At 38.6% G+C, this 18,040-nt stretch overlaps 1 protein-coding gene across 1 annotated transcript; it reads right to left on the bottom strand.

Annotated features, from left to right (window-relative positions):
• Positions 1–1,705: 1,705 nt before the first annotated feature.
• On the bottom strand, positions 1,706–17,494 carry LOC117569250 (protein suppressor 2 of zeste). The gene is made up of 7 exons (XM_052004346.1): positions 17,312–17,494; positions 12,992–13,192; positions 12,797–12,893; positions 12,513–12,686; positions 10,683–10,923; positions 6,158–9,932; positions 1,706–2,335 (listed from the first exon to the last, which is right to left on the bottom strand). The coding sequence occupies exons 2-6, from the start codon at positions 13,119–13,121 to the stop codon at positions 6,165–6,167; spliced, it is 4,410 nt and encodes a 1,469-aa protein (XP_051860306.1). The 5' UTR covers positions 13,122–13,192; positions 17,312–17,494; the 3' UTR covers positions 1,706–2,335; positions 6,158–6,164.
• Positions 17,495–18,040: the final 546 nt, after the last annotated feature.

Genomic DNA, 18,040 nt, shown 5'->3' with positions numbered 1-18,040 from the left:
GTGTTGGCTACTGTTCACACACCACCACCAAAAAATAAACCAAAACAAAATACAACTAAAAATCTAAAATCCAAAAAACGAACTCGACTCGCATCGCGTCGCGTCTCATTTCATCAACAACCTGCGCCAAGTGCGCGTTTCACACTTGGACACACTTCCGATTAACTCACAACTCGCAGTTCGTACGATTCACAACTCTCCATTCACCATTCAGCAGCATTCAGTATTCACGATTCACAACACTCATTATATTCATCATAATTTATGCATTCCTTATGCGATTTGAGTTCATAATGTTATCAGCTCTGTTGGCCTCTTCTTCAACAAATACCCTGCTAAAGACCTGCTTCCAAAACGGGTAGTTACAACTGCTAATCTGCTTTCAAATATTCAAATCTCAGCGACTGAGATTTTAGCTATGATATTGCACTTGAATAAGCTAATAAACTGTATAGATGATGATGATGGATAGAAGAGATCTTATAACATTTGAAATCTCAAAATGCTTTATTTTAAAAAGTTTGGTTTTGTCTTCTTATATTGTAAAGCCATCTTTTAATATTCCCTGTTTTGTCAAAAACTTGATCTGGTTGTTTTCGTAATTCAGAAGCTCGTCTGTTTTTATGGCTCTTAAAACTTTCTAGTTTTACAACTTGTTTAACATAGAATTTTTAAGGTTTTTGTTTTCTATGATCTATCCCAATCTCTTAAAAGCCTCTATTAACTGTTGAAATGATTAATGAAAATTTCCATTCACCAGTTAAATGTACATCTTTCTAATACCCTAGAAATTTAATTCAATTCTTAAATATTTCTTGCATATCGAAACAGTTTTGTTTAAACTGATATTTCTTTCCGTTATACTAAAACATTACATTTCATATAGCGCAATTTCGATTTCGATTATGAAGCTTTCACTTTATAATAGTCTAATGCGAGTGCTGTAACGGTCTACTTCTGATAAAGTTTTATCTTTATGATACCCTGGCTTGTGACGTCTGATTGGCGTAGTAGCGTCAGACATATAGATTCAGCTCATATAGATTTTAAAATTGATAAGACATTTGCTTTTTGTGATACCCTAGCAAATGACAAAGAAATTGGAGCGTTAGGATTTTGTTGTCTATTGCTACTGCTATAAAAGTTTTAGAAATTTAACATTAAAATATATGATACATTCCACATATAATAGGATAGTAAACCGATTTCATTGAAAATGACTTTTCTATAAAAATTTTCAGTTTTTTTGATCAATTATTGAATTTTCTCCATCATATTTAAAGCAAATGAATTAGTTAAGGTTTTTACAATATTAGCTATTTCATTTGCTTTAAATATAATGTAAGAAATTCACTAATAGGGTATCTAAAAGTCGTGATATCTTGAGAACTGAGCGTCTACTGAATGCGTCAGTTGAGGAGACGATTGTTGAGATGTTTTTCGCGCAGTGTAATCAAGTAGAAACTTTACCTAATGCATTTCCTTTAAATATAATAATTCAAGAAATTCATTAGTAGGGTATCTAAAAGTCGTGACATTTTGAGAAGTGAGCGTCAACTGAGTGCGTCAGTTGAAGACGAGTTTGATAAGCTGTTTTTCGCTCAGTGTAATCGTACTACGAGTTGGCGATTCAACGATTCGGCGAGACTCGAATGTTGTCGGCTTGTGTGTGTGAGTGTGTGTGTGATTGTTGTTTAGCTGTTGTTGCTGTATTTGTTATTTGCTGATATTTTATAATTAATTTTCGTTCGCATTTTTGCTATGCCAAACAGCAACAACAAGAACAACAACAGCAGCAATAACGACAAAAACAGACGTCGCTGCTGTGCTTATTTTATTTATATTTTCGCATTTTTTGTGTCAGCTTTTTTCTCTGTTTTGTTGTTGTTGTTGCTGCTCGTCGCTTAGCAGACATATTTCCATTACGTTTTTAATTTATTTCGACGCGTACTAATTCCAGCGCAAATATTTGCACAATTATTTGCATCTGTGCGCGAATTTTGTATCTGTATCTGAGAGCACAAGTTCACAAGTATACGTCGAGTATCTTGTATCTTATTGCAGCTGTATCTGGTATAAGCTAGCTTTTAGGTGCGAATCATTTGTATATTGCTTTCTAATGAAGGTATTTATGTTCACCGTGGTTCACCGCTCTCGACGCTCCTCTTACCGTCACCTTTTTGTGTGCTAATTGATGAGCTGGAAACCTGGGAGCTGCTCCTACAACTGGAAGGCGTTGGCAGACGTTATCAATTGGCATTCTGGTTGCTGCTGCTTTGCAGACTCTCCAGTGGCGCCACCAGATACATTTGCGAGCCGCACATCCAAAGGAACGCTGCAAATGAAAAGAAAAAGATGCAATTTAAGACAAAATCGTTAAATTTAAAAGGTGCTACATCTTAAAATTTATTTTAAATTTATGATTTTAATTTGAGAGGCTCTTAAATTTAACAAATAAAACAAATTTCTTCTGCTTGAACATCTTAAAACATATTTTATGTCTTCAATGCAGAAAAAACGACGAATTTAATTGAATTTATGTACGGACAGAGAGGCTGATGGTAAAAACTATGAAAGTTTGTATTGGAAAATGTGTAATGTTTATTTTTTCATCAAAAACTTGTTAAATTTAAAAGAATTTCGTTTTTCTTGTATTCAAAACTTAAATAAAATATATATTATATCCTGAACAATGTATTTTATTTGGCAAATGTACGGCCAGGAAGGTTAGTGATAAATATAATGCAAATTTGCTTTGAATATTGACTTGAAAATTAAAAAATCAATTAAATTTCAATAGATTTCATTAAAGAATTTCCTCATAGAACATATTTTATATGCTCAACTCTTATATAAGAAGAAGAAGAGTCAACGAATCAGGCAAAGGTACGGACAGAGAGGCTGACGAATAAAGCAAAGTAAATTCGACTTGGATATGGATTTTTGAATTAAAACAAATTTATTTTACTTTTATCTGCTTTAGAAAATATATCACATATATGTTTAGCTCGTATATAATACAAGACAGATAAATTTAATCAGACGAACGTACGGATAGAGAGTCTGGCGTATAAACCAAAAAAAGTTGGACTTACTTTTAATTTATTAAAACTTATTTAACCTACTTTCATCTTCTTCTACAAAATATATACATATTTTAATATGTTGAGCTCTTATATAATAATAGACAAGATAAATTTAATCAGCCGAAGGTACGGACAGAGAGGCTGACCGATAAAACAACGCAAGTTTGATTTTTGAAACTAATATATAATATCTATTATGTAGTCACTTTAAAACCACAAAATATGCCCTCATATGCTGGCAGTATAGGCGTGGCTTTCCAAATTTAGAGCCAAATTTGTGCGTATATAACTTTCAGAAAGCCACATGCCAAATTAGGAGTTTCTAGCTCTCATAGTTGCTGACATCGAAGTGTTTTTACAGACGGACGGACGGACAGACAGACGGAATGAATTAAATCAACTTTATAGAGTACACAAATCCCATACAATAAGCTGCACAGCGAAACGTGGCAAGACTAATGAAAATTGTTATTCATGGATGAAAATACGAAATGATGTAATGGCCAAGAGAATGAGAAAATGAGCGAATGACCGGCGCTAGAGAGACACGAGAGACGCAATCAGGGCAGAGAAATAGAGAAACGAAGAGACTGCTGCTGTTGTTCATTAAAAATAAAAAAAAAGGCCAGCGAAATACTGCATAAAAAGTTCCGAGTTGTTATTGTTGTTGTTGCTGTTGTCGTTATAACGGCAAAAATAAAGCAGTGCTCGCTGAGGAATGAATGACCGACCCAACGAACCACCAAATGAACGAGAAAGGCCAGAGAGAGGGAGAGCGAGAGCGAGCGGTAAACGAGTGAATGAAATGAAAGAGCGAGAGAGAGTGAGCGAGTGAGTGAGAGCGGGGACGAAAAAGAGACGAGGGCAGAGGCTAACGTGGAAGACACACGTTGACGAGCAGTGGCCGCTAAATTTGTGTATAATGACTACTTGAGAAAAGCCAAAGAGGAGGAAAAAAAAACAACACAACACAACACAGCAACAACAACAACAACAGACAATAACAACAACAACTCAAGCACACACGAAATGTAATTTGTATAATTTGAGTCGCTTTTTTCTTGCTTTGCGTCGTCGACTGTGGGAAACGCGCAAAAAAAAAAAAAACGAAAAAAAAAACCAAACTAAACATAGAAGTTAAGCAGCAACAAAAACCACGCGCAACTAACAAACAACTGACAACAACACAAGCAACAAAAAAAAAAAAAGAGAAAAAAAAATGATCCATTCAAGTTGGAAGACGACACCAAGTGGATGGATATTGTACTTAAGCTCGCTTCGAGAATTTCACCAATCAAACAATAATTCAAGGCAACTAACAAACTAATGCTGACAAATCGACGATTAAATACCCTTTGAAAATCAACTTTCTATTGTTGTTAATTTAGTGAGATAATAAGATAATAAATATAATATAATACAATATAACATAATAGGTAAAGTTAACAAATTATAGATTTTCCTGATACAATAAAATTTTATAAGAACTCAAGCTGAGTTTATATAGAATTTTAAGTTAATTACTTTTTCACTATTTCGAAACATTTTCGTGTATTCCATCAAACTTGTCGTTAAATAGAAGTAATAAAAATAAAACATAGAATACAGAATACAGAAAACTTTTAAATTCAAGAAATCGAAAAATGAATTCAAAGTCCTCAAACAAACATAAAAATTTATCCCGGAAAAAAATATTTTACTACCAAAAATAGTAAAAAGTAAACTCAACAAAGTATTGATAAACTATTCCGATTGTAAAATCTTTAGAAATTTATATACAAAAACAAAGAATTACGCTACAATTTAATAATAAGCAATACGATGGCAAAAGGTAGGATAAAATCTTAGTATAGTAACAGTAAAAGCAACAGTCCGTGATGAAAATAATAATAATAAAATAATATAATAATATATAAAATAGTAAAAGATAAAATTACAATAACTGTAATAGATACAACGAGTTGAACTGAATTCTGGAATGAATGAATGAATGAGTGTTACTCCAAAGAATACAAGTATGTAAACTAATCTGATGTGAAGTAAATCGCTGTTATAATAATTATACTTTTATCCAATTTGAATATTAGGTAATCACTTGTACAATATAATAATAAACTCGTATAATAAGCAAGTTACATACACATAATTCCAAATATGGGAACTCTAACAGATAACAAAACAGTTCTGAACGTGTGTACCAACTAATACTATTTTAAATATTATGTATCATATCTTCCACTTAAAACTTATATACATTTCTACTCTCTAAGGAATATAAAAGAATATCCTATATAATATCTTCCACTTAAAACTTATATACATTTCTAGTCTCTAAGAAATACAAAAGAATATCCTAAGTCTTAACTGAATATGAATATTAAGTAAAAAATTGATTCTATAAAAAAATACATAAATTCTGTGTGCAATTGACATTCTTTATTTTACATTCTTCAATTAAGAATTCCTCAATTAAATTCTGGAATTGACAACAGTCCTTATTCGAACTGCAAAGAAATCTTATCCTAGAACAGCCAATCTAGAATTCTATAGTTTTGTCTTACTTTAAAATTGATAAATTTTCTAAGTTTTAGAATTTTTCCTTTACTGAATGAATAAGATATAGATTTTTCATAGTTTTCTTGAGACAAACATCATATAATTTATATTTTCTAATAAAGGAAATGTTTTTTAATTGAATTATATTTGTCAGTTAGCCATAAACATATGATATTTGATATTAGCTTATTACCAACTGATAACTATCATATAATTGAAGTGACTTAAAATTTAATGAAAATTAAGGTTCTCAATGAGAACTTCTCATCGGTATTAGAGGAATAATTATAATAATCATATATATGTATATTTATTTTCTCTAATAAACGAAAAGCTTTTCAATTGAATTATGTTTATCAGTTAGCCATAAACATGAAATGTTTGATATTAGATTATAGCCAACTATAATTCTAATGACTTAAATTTTAATGAAAATTGAGGTTCTCAATGAGAACTTTTCATCGGTATTATAGGAATAATAATAATAATAATCATATATTTGTGGAGAGACTCACCTTGTGACTAAGCGGAACTTGCCACCGGGACCGGAGTGTCGGTAGCGGAGATTTGAACGGGCGGCTTCGAGAGCGTCTCGCTGCTGACGCTGCCAGCGTTTGTGGTTGCTGTTGCTGTTGCCGTGGGCAGCGCCAAGGGAAGTGTGGCGGGTGTTGCAGGTGTGCTGGCAACAGCAACTGTTGTTGTGGTTGTTGGTGTCGGAGTTGCAGTAGCTGTTGCTGTTGCTGCAGTTGCTGTGACTGTTGCTGTCGCTGTTGCCGTGGCATCCGATTTGGTTGCCTTCTCCGATTCGGGAGTTTTGGCAGCAGCAGCAACACTTGCCACACTGGCTGGTGGCGCCTCCTCGGCGAGGGCGGCAGCTTTTGCCTCGGCGCGTATGTTCAAATTGGCAGCAACTTGATCGATGGTTGTTGCCTTTTTCGTGGCACGCGGCGATGTGGCAGCATTGCAATTGTTGTTGTTGTTGTTGCTGCTGTTATTGTTGTTGTTGTTGCTGCTGTTGCTGTTAGGGCTAAGCAACATTGTGGCTGAGCTCAATTTGGGCTTCTCATCGGCTTTCACAGTCAACGGCTTGGCTGCTGCAATTGTTGTAGACGATGTTGTTGATGTGTTGCTGCTGCTGCTAGTCAAGAGCGTGGCCTGATTGCGAAAGGCCAACGCCGATGGATTGGGTATGCTGCGCACTGAGGCATTCTGTGGTCGCACCACCGCATTCTTTGGCTTATTCTCGTAGATGTTGCTGTTGCTTGCAGTATTGCTGTTGCTGCTGTTGTTAGCAGTAGTGTTGTTGTTGTTGTTGTTGTTGCCAGCCTTTATCGAGATCTTTTCGCGCGCTGTTGCCGACTCGGAGAGCATATGCAGATTCTGTAGATCATCGCCAGCAGCCGAAGCAACCGAAGCAACTGAAGCAACAACATTGCTGCAATTGCTGTTGGCGGAAATGTTTTGCTTGATTTTATTCAGCGCAGCCTCGAGACTGTTGCTGCTGCCGCTGTTGTTGCTGCTGTTGCCCACGGGTGGCGACGTGGGCGCCAATTTGGTGCTGTTGCGTCCTGTGCCCTGTGCTGATAAATCAAGTATGTCGGCATCCTTGGTCGTTGCTGTGGTTGTTGTTGAGCTTGTTGCTGCTGCCGCTGTTGTTGCTGTTGTTGTTGTTGGTGGCCGAAAATCACGCAAACTCGTTTTCGACTTGTCCAGCAAAGCAGCAGCAGCAGCAGCAGCCGCTGTGCCATTGGCTTTGCTTCCAGTCGAAGTCAAAGTTGTTGCTGCTCCCGCTGCGGCAACTGTTGCGGATTTCTTTGAATTAAGCTCGGCTTTGGCTGCTGCTGCCGCTGTTGCTGACTTTGATGGAAACGAGACTGGAACGGTGTTGCGCAGATTTATTAATGCAGGCGGCGATGTGCGATAAGCAGCATTGTTGCTGTTGCCGAGACTGTTGCTATGGTTGTTGCCTCGTTGCGCACTCAGCGCAACTGACAACGGCGGCGACTTGACAGTCGCTGGCATCGACATCGACATCGACATTGGCAACGGCAGCGGCATGGGGAGGGGCAAAGGGAGTGGCAACGGCAACGGCATGGCCACAGCACGTTTCGCTGGCTGCTTCGGTGGTCCCATCAAACGTGCACTGGTTGCTGCCGCCGCAGCGGCTGCTGCTCCAAGTCGCATAATCTCCAACGCTGGCAAATTGCTCAGCGAACTCTCGCCATAGCCATAGCTAAGGTTGCCCCCAGCTGCAGTTGGTCTTGGAGCTTGTGTTGCTGCCGCTGCTGCTGCTGCCGCTTTGGCTGCTGTTGCATTTGCCATGGTTGCTCGCGGTTGTGTGTTGCGTGGTCGCGACGTTATTGTCACCGAACCGCTGGGCGGTAGATTCAAGCTGGAGAGCATCGGCATGCTGGTTGGCTTGGCCAACTCCGGACCGTAAAGACGCAGTTGAGCGCTCGCTTGTTGCTTCAGCTTGGCTGCTGCGGCAGCATACTTGACACCCACTTGCTGTTGTTGCTGCTGTTGCTGTTGCTGATAGTCAAGGCGTGGATGCTTGGCCAAGCTAGATGCTGGAGCGGATTCATCCAGCGAGAGCGAACGCTTTGGCTGCTTGTTGGCTGCACTCGCTATGGAACTGGGCGTGGAAAGATATCGCAGCATTTGATGCGGCGCCTGACGCAGCGGCGCTTGTGGCACGGCAAAGTGCGGCGCAGGCTGAGGCAAGGGCGTCAAAGTGGGTTGCCTTTTGTTGTTGTTATTGTTATTGGTTGGTGTTGGTGTGGGTTTCAGTTGCTTGGGAGCGGGCACAAGCTTCGACTTGGTTGTGGCTGCTGTCAGAGTGTTTGCTGCTGTTGTAGCCGTAGTGGTTGCTGCTGCTAGAGGTGGTGTTGCTGCCTTGGGCAGCGGACTGCCAGCGGGTGAAAAGCTCTTGAACAAACTCGGCGGCAAAGGCGGTGATGCAGGCAACTGCGGCTTCTCCACTGAATTTGTCATCGAAGTTGTTCCCGAAGTTGTAATCGAAGTTGTCATCGAAGTTGTTCCCGAAGTTGTCATCGAAGTTGTTCCCGAAGTTATCCCCGAAGTCGTCATCGAAGTCGTCATCGAAGTTGTCGCCGAAGTTGTCGCCATCAGGTTGCTGATGCTGCGCGATTCTTCGCCCAAAGTGCGATTCAAATCGTTGGCTTTCTGCAGCGCATTCAACTCTCCGCCAGCTAACGAATGCGAACGCTTGAGATCGAGCTTGTGCGCTTTGTGATTGTGCGGTGTTGTTGTGATTTTCATTTTCATTTTTCCATCGGTTTGTGAACTGATTTCCGCATGCAACTTTTTGCGTTTGCCATTCGCATCCTTTGGCTCCTTGGAGTGCTTCTTTTTGCGCTTGCGATGCGACGACGATGACGTAGAATTCGTCGAGGATGAAGTTGAGGTTGAGGTTGAGGCATCCGCGGTGCCATTGGAGCCATTGGTGGATGAGGAACACGAGGACATGGGCGAGGCATTCGGACTGTACTTCAATGCATCGCTTGCACCGGGTGTTGTTGGCTGTTCAATGGGTTTGAGGCCAATGTTCTTGGCATACGTTTCCAAATCCAATTGATTATGTTGCCCGGCATCCTCGAGACGTGCATCCGCTGACTTGGGCAACGTCAGTTTCGCCTTCATGCTGTTCAGCTCGATCTTAAGCTTGGGCAAATTTCGCACAGCTGCATTCGAGGACTTTTTGTTGGCCGTCTTCAGCTCGAAACCTTCCTCATCCGCATAGGCAGCAGATTTACTCAACTGCGACTGCGGTATGCTCACCACAATGTTCATATTGGACACACCCAGGCTAGACTGTTCCTCCGGTTCCGGTTCGCTCTTCACGCGCAACAACGGAGCCGCCGTGGGTGCAACACCGTAATCACTGTACCGCATATCGTTGCTGCGTAAGCTCTTGAAGTTGCTTACCGCCTGAGAGGCATCTTCATGGGATTCATTTGCCGTCTGACTCAATGGTGTTCGCTTGTTGCCCTTGCTGACCTTTGAGTTGGATTTAGCGCGCGTTTTGCTCGCGGGCGCTGCATGTGGGCGAGGGGGATTATTCGGTTGCGTTTCCAGCTCATCGGCAAAGGTCACGGATTTGGCACTCTTTGTCGTTGTTGTTGTTGTTGTGGTTGTCACCACAGCAGCAGCAGCAGCAGCGGGTCTTGACTCAATATCCTGATTAACCTTTGACAAATTGTTTTCATCGTTTTTTATGCACTCGTTCTCATAGAGCAGTATCCTGTACTGAAAGGACATCGGCGCATGCTGCACAAAGGGGAGAGGGGAAAAGAAGAGAGCAAAACAAGGGAACGATTGTAGAATTGACCTTAAACGAACGATACAATTGGATTTGCCAGTCGAATTGCCTTTTCATACTTATAGATAACAAGTAAGAAAGCTACAGTCGAGTGTACTCGACTGTGAGATACCCCATTTAGAAAAAAACAAAATATATTATATATACCAAAAATAAAATAAAAACATAAAAATACTAAAAATTTACCACATGATTTTATATATTAATATAGTACTATATTCAAAATATATCAAATAATGTAAAATATACCAGATTGTTAGCTAAAACAACTATTACAAAAGTAATTCTTAAATAACTTCAACAATTTTTATCTGATCAAACTTTCAGGAATCACAAAGAAAATATATTTTTTATTGTATATACTGAAATTCGCTACTCTAGCTTTAAAATTATGCTTGTTATTTGAGTTATGTTAATTTGTGGGTGCGGCAGTGGGCGTGGCAAAAATTTGAAACAAACTTGATCTGCGTCCAAACATAAGAAATGATGTCGAAAAAAATTATAACCCTATCTCTTACAATCTCTGAGATCTAGGTGTTCATACAGACGGACGGACGGACAGACGGACATGGCTTTATCGCCTTCGCCTGTTGACGCTGATCAAAAATATATGTCGGATTTTCCTCCTTCTGCCTGTTATATATAATACCCTTCTATCCCATGAGTAGCGAGTGTAAAAACTAGTTGGGGAAACTCACCCGATCCCAGTGGTAGCAATAACCAATGTCCATTAGCGTCAAGCTTGGCTGCAGCACCTCATCCTCATAGGTGACCTCGACCTCGACTTGTTTGTTCTGCGCATCGATGTCGTATTTGGAACAGAGAAACTGCTTCAGATGCGCAATCCGCAGACCAGCGGGACACTGAAGATAGCAGACGGGCGGCTTATCCGATGCCCTGCAGTGTTTCAGCATTGCTGGATGATATTCTAGGGATAAACTGCGGGAGAAACGTGAAGCGAGAAAGAAAAGTTAAATATAAACGCAAGAGAAGCCGGAAGGAAATTAAACAAGTCTGTAAAAGTCTGTGTAGATTATTAAACAAGACAAGAAACATGTCTAAGACTTATTACACAATAAGAAAATTTAGGTTTGAAGAAGAATTGAAAATGCAACTCTTAAATTTAAGACATTTTCAAGCAATGACTGTGAAATACTCGCTATCAATTTTGAGTAAAAGCAAAACAGTGCGGAATTATTCTTAAAATATACCAAGTTAATAACCGCAAATATACTGAAATATACCAAATACTATATTTGGTATATTGTCATTCAAAATATATCGTAGAGAACAAAATATACCAGATTATCCGCCAAAGCTACAAAGTCCCGTAGTAAATAATCTCTTTATAGTCTCTGAGATCTGAGATAGGACAAAAGGCCATGGTTATATCGTCTCGACTGTTAACGTTGATCAAGAATATACGATTATATACGACATAGTTATATTACTATTCTACCCTATGGGTAGCTGGTATAAATATTGAAGAAAGTTTTAATCTTTATTCAAATTTTAAGCAGTTGCAAACAAGAGTCAAATGTCAAACAGATTTTTTAAAAAGGGAAAATCTAGACATTTTGAATTTCAGGATCATTTTTTTACATTTCTACATTAGTCAAGAAAGAATATATTCTAGAATATAAATAAATATATTTCGTTTTTCACAATGAACCATCTTATTTCAACGATATTGTAAAGAAATATTCTAGAATTGTGCCTGAAATTTCAAAATTTGTTTATGAATCAAAATTTTTTTTTCTCTCTGTGTATTTTATATTTCTGAAATCCCATAGTTAATCATTTATATTATATTATTAGGAAAATAGTTAGTTTGAAATTTGAGCGCCCAAGTAATGCCCAGTGCGAGTTCAATTAGGCTGATGAAGTTAAGAGAATGTCGACGGAAATTGCTATAAATATATGGTATAACTGATGAGGAAAACATTTTGCTTTTGAGGGTTGAATAGTGAACGAACTCTTAAGATAAAAGCAGTGGAAATTGTACATTCTGTTCTGTTTGTTGAGTTTAATTAAAGTGACGAGTCGAGGGATGAACAAAGCCGAGACTGGGAGAGTTTCTAATCAAAATTCTTAGTGACTGAAAAGGTTTACTTTTTGAAAAGAAAAAATAAAAAAGATTTTTTATAATTTCTAAGCAATGCGAAGTTTGCTGAACTAAGGAATTCCTTCCGAAAGAAAGTTATTAATTCCACTGAAAAATTAAGGAATCAGATAAAAAAAATTATTAGATCTTAATTATAAAATCGAAAACAAAACTAAGAAACAAACAAATAATAAAAACTAATGGAAAACCTAAAAAACTGTTATATCTTAATTATAAAATCGAAAACAAAACTAAGAATAAGTATCTAATACAAATAAATTACAAGTAGTAATAAAGTCTACAAAATGTATAAGAAGCAAATTCAATTGAATGAAATTATAAGAAGTAGCAAAAAGGATTACAAAATTTATGTAATTGTATTCAACATAAAGAAGTTATTATATCAAAGTAATTATAGACTCACCTTATAGGCTCTGTTGGCGTAAAGAACTCCTGTTCCTTTTCGGCTTGCAGCACATCGTCGAGGTCGGAGTCGAGGTCCTTGTGCTGTTCCTCGAACTCAACGAGTCGCTCGCACTCACGCTGATAGAGTCCAGGAACCATTTTATAGATGAGGGCACGCAATGTGTCATCGGATCTGCAACGAATAGGAGATGAACTCATGAGTAATGCATGAAGTGGAATGATAGAGAAGAGTAGCTAAGATGCTGAAGGGGAATATGAAGAGATCTCTTTTGTAGCACCTACCTTAGGTTATCCTCATTGATCTGTTTGCCGCCGCTGGCCTTGCACTGGGGACAGTAAACATCGCGCAGCAAATGCTTCAAAATGCAGCTGCGGCAATCTGAAAGCACAATTCAAGTTCGAATTCAAGTTGAAGTTGAAGTTGATGCTGAAGTTGGAACTGAAGTGGCATCCCAAGTGGTTTTGAGCTGGACTTACATGTGTGATAGCAATAATCCACTGTGGTGGGGTCTATCATATAGCCCAGGCAGATGCGACAGCTTAACTGTTCATTGAAGTCGCCCATCTGTCGACGATTTGCGACTGCTTTCTCCATCTTGGTGTGCATTCTAAGCTTTTATTTCTTTGTATTAGCCTCTGTTGATTTGAACTGAATTTGTTTCAAACGAATGTCATGTCCTGTGAAAGGATAGCAAAAGGAAAGAGATTGGGGCTTAGCTATGGAAACGAAACTGTAAAGTAAAGTCAATTTAAAGAAGCTTAACTAACTGAGATCACAAAGATATAAAACAAGGCAACAATCTGTTGAGATACACGATAAACTAATTTGGCCAATAGAATGAACATAATAGGGAATAACACTTCTAACAGAAAGTCGTGTCATTAAAGCAGAGATAACACGGTTATCGATAAATCATTGCGATGCTAAAGAAGTGCGATTCTTCAGTTGACGCTTTATAAAGTTTCATAGCATTTCTATCGTTAATAAAAACAAAGCAAGTTCAGCTACTTTTTCGGTCAAAGTAAATTCAGGTGTTAGTTTATCACGGTTTCTTAATATTCTTTGTATTTTTTATAAATATATATAAATTAAATGAGATTCATTCTAATTTATATGAAAAAGAAATTGACTTTTTGGTTAAATTAGTGTTCAGTAATTAAGATACATATGTGAAATGCATTTGGTTCACAAACTTTTTGAGCCACAAACGTTGATTGGAGTTGACCAGAAGTTTCAATGTCGGAGCATTTCAATCTAAAAACATATTTATTGTTTGTTCGTTTACTTTGCACTGTCGTAAAGAAACATTTCCAATTGAAATGCATACAATAAGACTACTTTATGAATAACTTGCGAATTAGTCACATTCCTAATTATTTCAATTGACTTTACATTAACGTTGAATTTGGTAAAGAGGGATGGCATAGTACAAAACAATGAAACATGATAGTAGATTACTGTTCTTAAATTTCGTTGATATAGCGTTCATAGTTTCTGAGATCTGATCTTCCAAAGACGCAGACAGACAGACAGACGGCCAACTCAATTACTGCTACCGATCAACACCGTATTAACAGTGTTGAAAAGCTTCACAAACGAGTATTTTAATCATTTTGTGATTGTCACCAACTTAGAATGCCCTTACAACCCACAAAAACCAAGTATAGGTAGTAAAAAGCTAACTGTGAGAAAAAACATAAAGCAAAATCCCATCATCAAGCAGACAAGACCATCATCAGCCATCAGCCAAGAGCCAAGAGCCAAGAGCCATGAAATATCATTGTGGTCGTCGCTGTCGTCAGAGAGGAGCTTCAAAAAACACACAACAAAAGCCGCAGATAGCTCTCGCATATAGCAAAGATTGTATATGTATCTGTAGAGTATCTTTGTATCTCTATCTATGTAGCTGTAGATGTCGTTGTCGATGTCGTTGTAGGCACAAGACCTCAAAACTTTAGACTAGTAAGTCAGCCATCCATGAATCGGAACAATGCCGAAAACAAAAATACGAATATGAGCATACAACAAAAGAAGAAGAGGAAGTGGCACAGAGAGAAGAATACAACAACAAAAAATAGAAAAAAAAGTAATTCATACGCGCGGGTCAGCTAAAAAAAGGAAGAGCTCAAAGAGCGAAGACTGAGTTGGGGGGGCTACTCAAAAGCGACGCCCTTCGTGTCACACAGAGGGCACCCTACACAAAGCACACATGCACACACGCACACTAATACACACACACACACACACTCATACACTTCACACAGCGGCAACGATTGTGCACTCGACGTGTGTACTTGAATCTAGTTTTAGGTTTTGCCTCGTCGTCGTCGTCGGCGTCGTGCAAACGAATAAAGTACGAAAATTACGCTCTTGTGCCCTACACACACACACACATACATAGAGCAACTCTTTGATAATAATAATGATGATTATTATGTATGTATGTGGGCAGCGAGTTGTGGATCAACAGCGGCAGCAGGTTGGAGCGCCGCTTACCACAAGAATCTATGCCACATTCGAAGCGTTGCCAACCCATAATGACAACGATGATTATGATGATGATGACGATGATGGCGATGACGATGACGATGACGATGACTGTAACGTTGACGATGAAGAGATTTGTATGAAACAAAGGCTGCAAATGTCATGATGTCAATCTATTATGTACTGTACATTGTCACATGGGATACAAGAGCACAACGATAATAGTTTGTGTGTGTCTCTGTCTGTCTGTGTGTGGGCCTGGGAAAGAACTGGAATACAAAGTAGCCGAAGGCGCCATATCCTAACATTTCACTGGGCTTAACAATCTTCAAAAAGTGTATAAAAAAACTATTTGCTATAAATATTATAGTATTTTTAGTTCCTTTAAAAACTGTATAGAAAAACTTTTTGCTATAAATATTATAGTATTTGTATTTTCTGTAAAAACTGAATATAAAAACTATTTGTCATACATATTAGAGTACCTTAATAAGTACTCTAGTTTTTAAATCAAAATAAATACTAACAATTATTCAAAATTTGAAGGATTTTCGATGTAATACTGTTAATATTGTTTCCAAATTAGAAAATAAGAACATAAAAATGAAGTTAGAAGAAATATGATAATTAGTCCACCAAACTAAGGAAAAACGTACTTAGGTATCTGGCTCTATAAATAGAGTCTAGTACTGGATTGAAAAGGAAAGATCCTCTATACTACAGTAATCATATTCTTCGTAAAAATACTAACTTTACACTTTATACACCTTAGATCTATTTCCGTTCTTAAAATGAGACTCAGAAAACATTAAATCATCTTTCTACAATTACAAAAGTATTAGACACCGAACAGGCGAACTTTGAATGTAATCTATTTATATGGAACCGCAAAATATTGCATCTAAACTAGAAATAAACTTGTATGGAGAAAAACGTATCAAGTCTCCAATATTTATAGTAATTACCAAATGAAATGAACTGCGAAAAGATCTGGATAGTAAAAAAACATCAAAAATATGTTGAGCTATATTTTTAGAACTATGTGAATTATTGGTAATAATCCATAAAGATGTCTACAGATATGTTGAGTGTTTAGATTGACAACTGTTCAAATTTGATATTAATATTATTGTTATATATTGTATATTATAAAGAAGTATAGAGACTATAATATGGGGTCTAAAATATATAGAGGTCATATTATAGTGTCTAGGTAATATGGAGTATATAATATAATATAGGGTCTAAGATAGTAACCTAGTAGTAAACTTCAACTTCTATTGTGAATATGAAGTAAAAGTTCTAAGCTCTGCATCTGATTTTCAATCTGTGCCTCAATTGGAAAACTTGCAACATTATTGAGCAACTTCTAGCCTGCCTCGCTCGAAAGCAAAGTGTAGGGCAAATAAAAGTCGCCTTGAAGTGCGACGAGTAGAGCGAAGTCAAGTCGCATTCAGTTGCTGCCCACTTTTGCCCCGTTTGCCTTTGACATGCTTCGCTTTTGTACGTCGCACACGCTCACGCGAAACTGGCACGAAAGCAGCTGGCAAAAGGGAAGACGAAATAGGCGGCCGAAGTGACAACACAAAAGCAAGACGACGACGACGAAGGCGAAGACGACGTCAAAGCTGCGATGCTGGCAAGCAAAACACAAAAAGCGAGAAGCGAGCAAAGCGAACAAAAACAAAAGCAAAAAAAGTGGCAGCAAAACTAAGCCAACATGCAAAGTGGGCGCAAGGATGAGGCGGCAAAGAGACAGAGAGAGAGAGAGAGAGAGCGAGAAAAAGATGTAGATTGTACTTGATGCTGCAGTGGGGAGGAAGACAGTGGGGTGTGTGTGTGTGTGTGTGTGGGAGTTGAACAGGGTGGACACTGTAGTTGCTAAAGTGCTCTAGGCAATCTAGAATGAGGATAATGAGGCGAATGTGCAGCCTAAGCAAACAGCGCAATCATTCATCAAGGCGCCCACTGACATCCACGCCCACTTGATGAAAATGTCCCACTGTGCGGGGTTTCGTTGGGTGCCAAAGGATTCAACGGACGAACGAACGAACGAACGTCAATAGACAATGTTGATGACGTCTTCAATGTCGCTGACGTTAAAGTCTCCCATACACACACGCAGACAGTGACGAAATGGCCACAGCTTACAATACAAAAAAAATGGAAAGAGGCTTGCCGCGCTCTTATCGCTATCGAAACGAAACAATAATAACAATAACAGCAGCAGCAACAACAACTTGCGCCGGCACGAGCGAAGTTTACAAACCGACCCGCAGGGTGGTTGTTACACACACACACTTACGTACACGCACATAGACACGAGACGACACGACACGGCACGAAGCGCACGCAACAAGCTTTGCCGAGAGACGAACACACACACATACACACACGCGCAAAGCGAGAAATGTTGTTACATCGAAAAACAAAACTTGGTGAACGAAATACTTTTGCTATAAGCTTGCTTGCGTTGTGTCCACAACAGCAGCCGCTGAAAATACAACTGAAAGCAATGCACGAAATTCAAATGCTACGCTACGTTCGTAACTATCTATGTGTGTGCGTAAGTATGGGTGTGTGTGTGTATTCGTACTCGCACTCGCACTCGTACTCGCCGCGCAATTGAGGCGAAACGAGCGCACGACGGCACAACGAAGCAGAGACGACACAAATTTGTATCTATTCGCCGCAATAAACTGTGAGAGAGAGCCAACGCTGCTTCGCCTGACCGCCCCAGTGGGTTGTTTTGATGTTTGTGTGTGAGTGTGTTTGTGTGGGGAGAGCGCACGAGAAAAAAAGCAAAACAAAACTGGCAAAAGCCAAAACAAAACTTTCTACAATTTTGCGCGCGCGTTTTTCGCCTTTTCGCCGCACAATTTTAGTTTTCGGCTCGCTACGAAATCGCCGCCTGCGTCGAAAATTCCAATACGACGCACACACACCACCGCACGCAGTCACGTGTATGTGTGTGTTTACAAAATTTTCACACACACAATTACCACATCGGCATGGGCATAATTTTTATGTTATTTTTT

This window comes from Drosophila albomicans, chromosome 3 (genome assembly GCF_009650485.2).
Source record: "Drosophila albomicans strain 15112-1751.03 chromosome 3, ASM965048v2, whole genome shotgun sequence".
NCBI classification, from domain to species: domain Eukaryota; kingdom Metazoa; phylum Arthropoda; class Insecta; order Diptera; family Drosophilidae; genus Drosophila; species Drosophila albomicans.
Note: the sequence above shows the minus strand (reverse complement) of the source record. Positions and strands in the feature narration are given on the sequence as shown.

What these genes read in the sequence shown, in the direction of transcription:
- LOC117569250 (XM_052004346.1), bottom strand. Translation starts at nt 13,121, where the DNA reads ATGCACACCAAGATGGAGAAAGCAGTCGCAAATCGTCGACAGATGGGC. An exon ending in GGATTATTGCTATCACACAT is followed by an intron (nt 12,894 to 12,991) that starts GTAAGTCCAGCT and finishes TTGTGCTTTCAG; the next exon opens with ATTGCCGCAGCTGCATTTTG. An exon ending in ACGCCAACAGAGCCTATAAG is followed by an intron (nt 10,924 to 12,512) that starts GTGAGTCTATAA and finishes TTTCTCCCGCAG; the next exon opens with TTTATCCCTAGAATATCATC.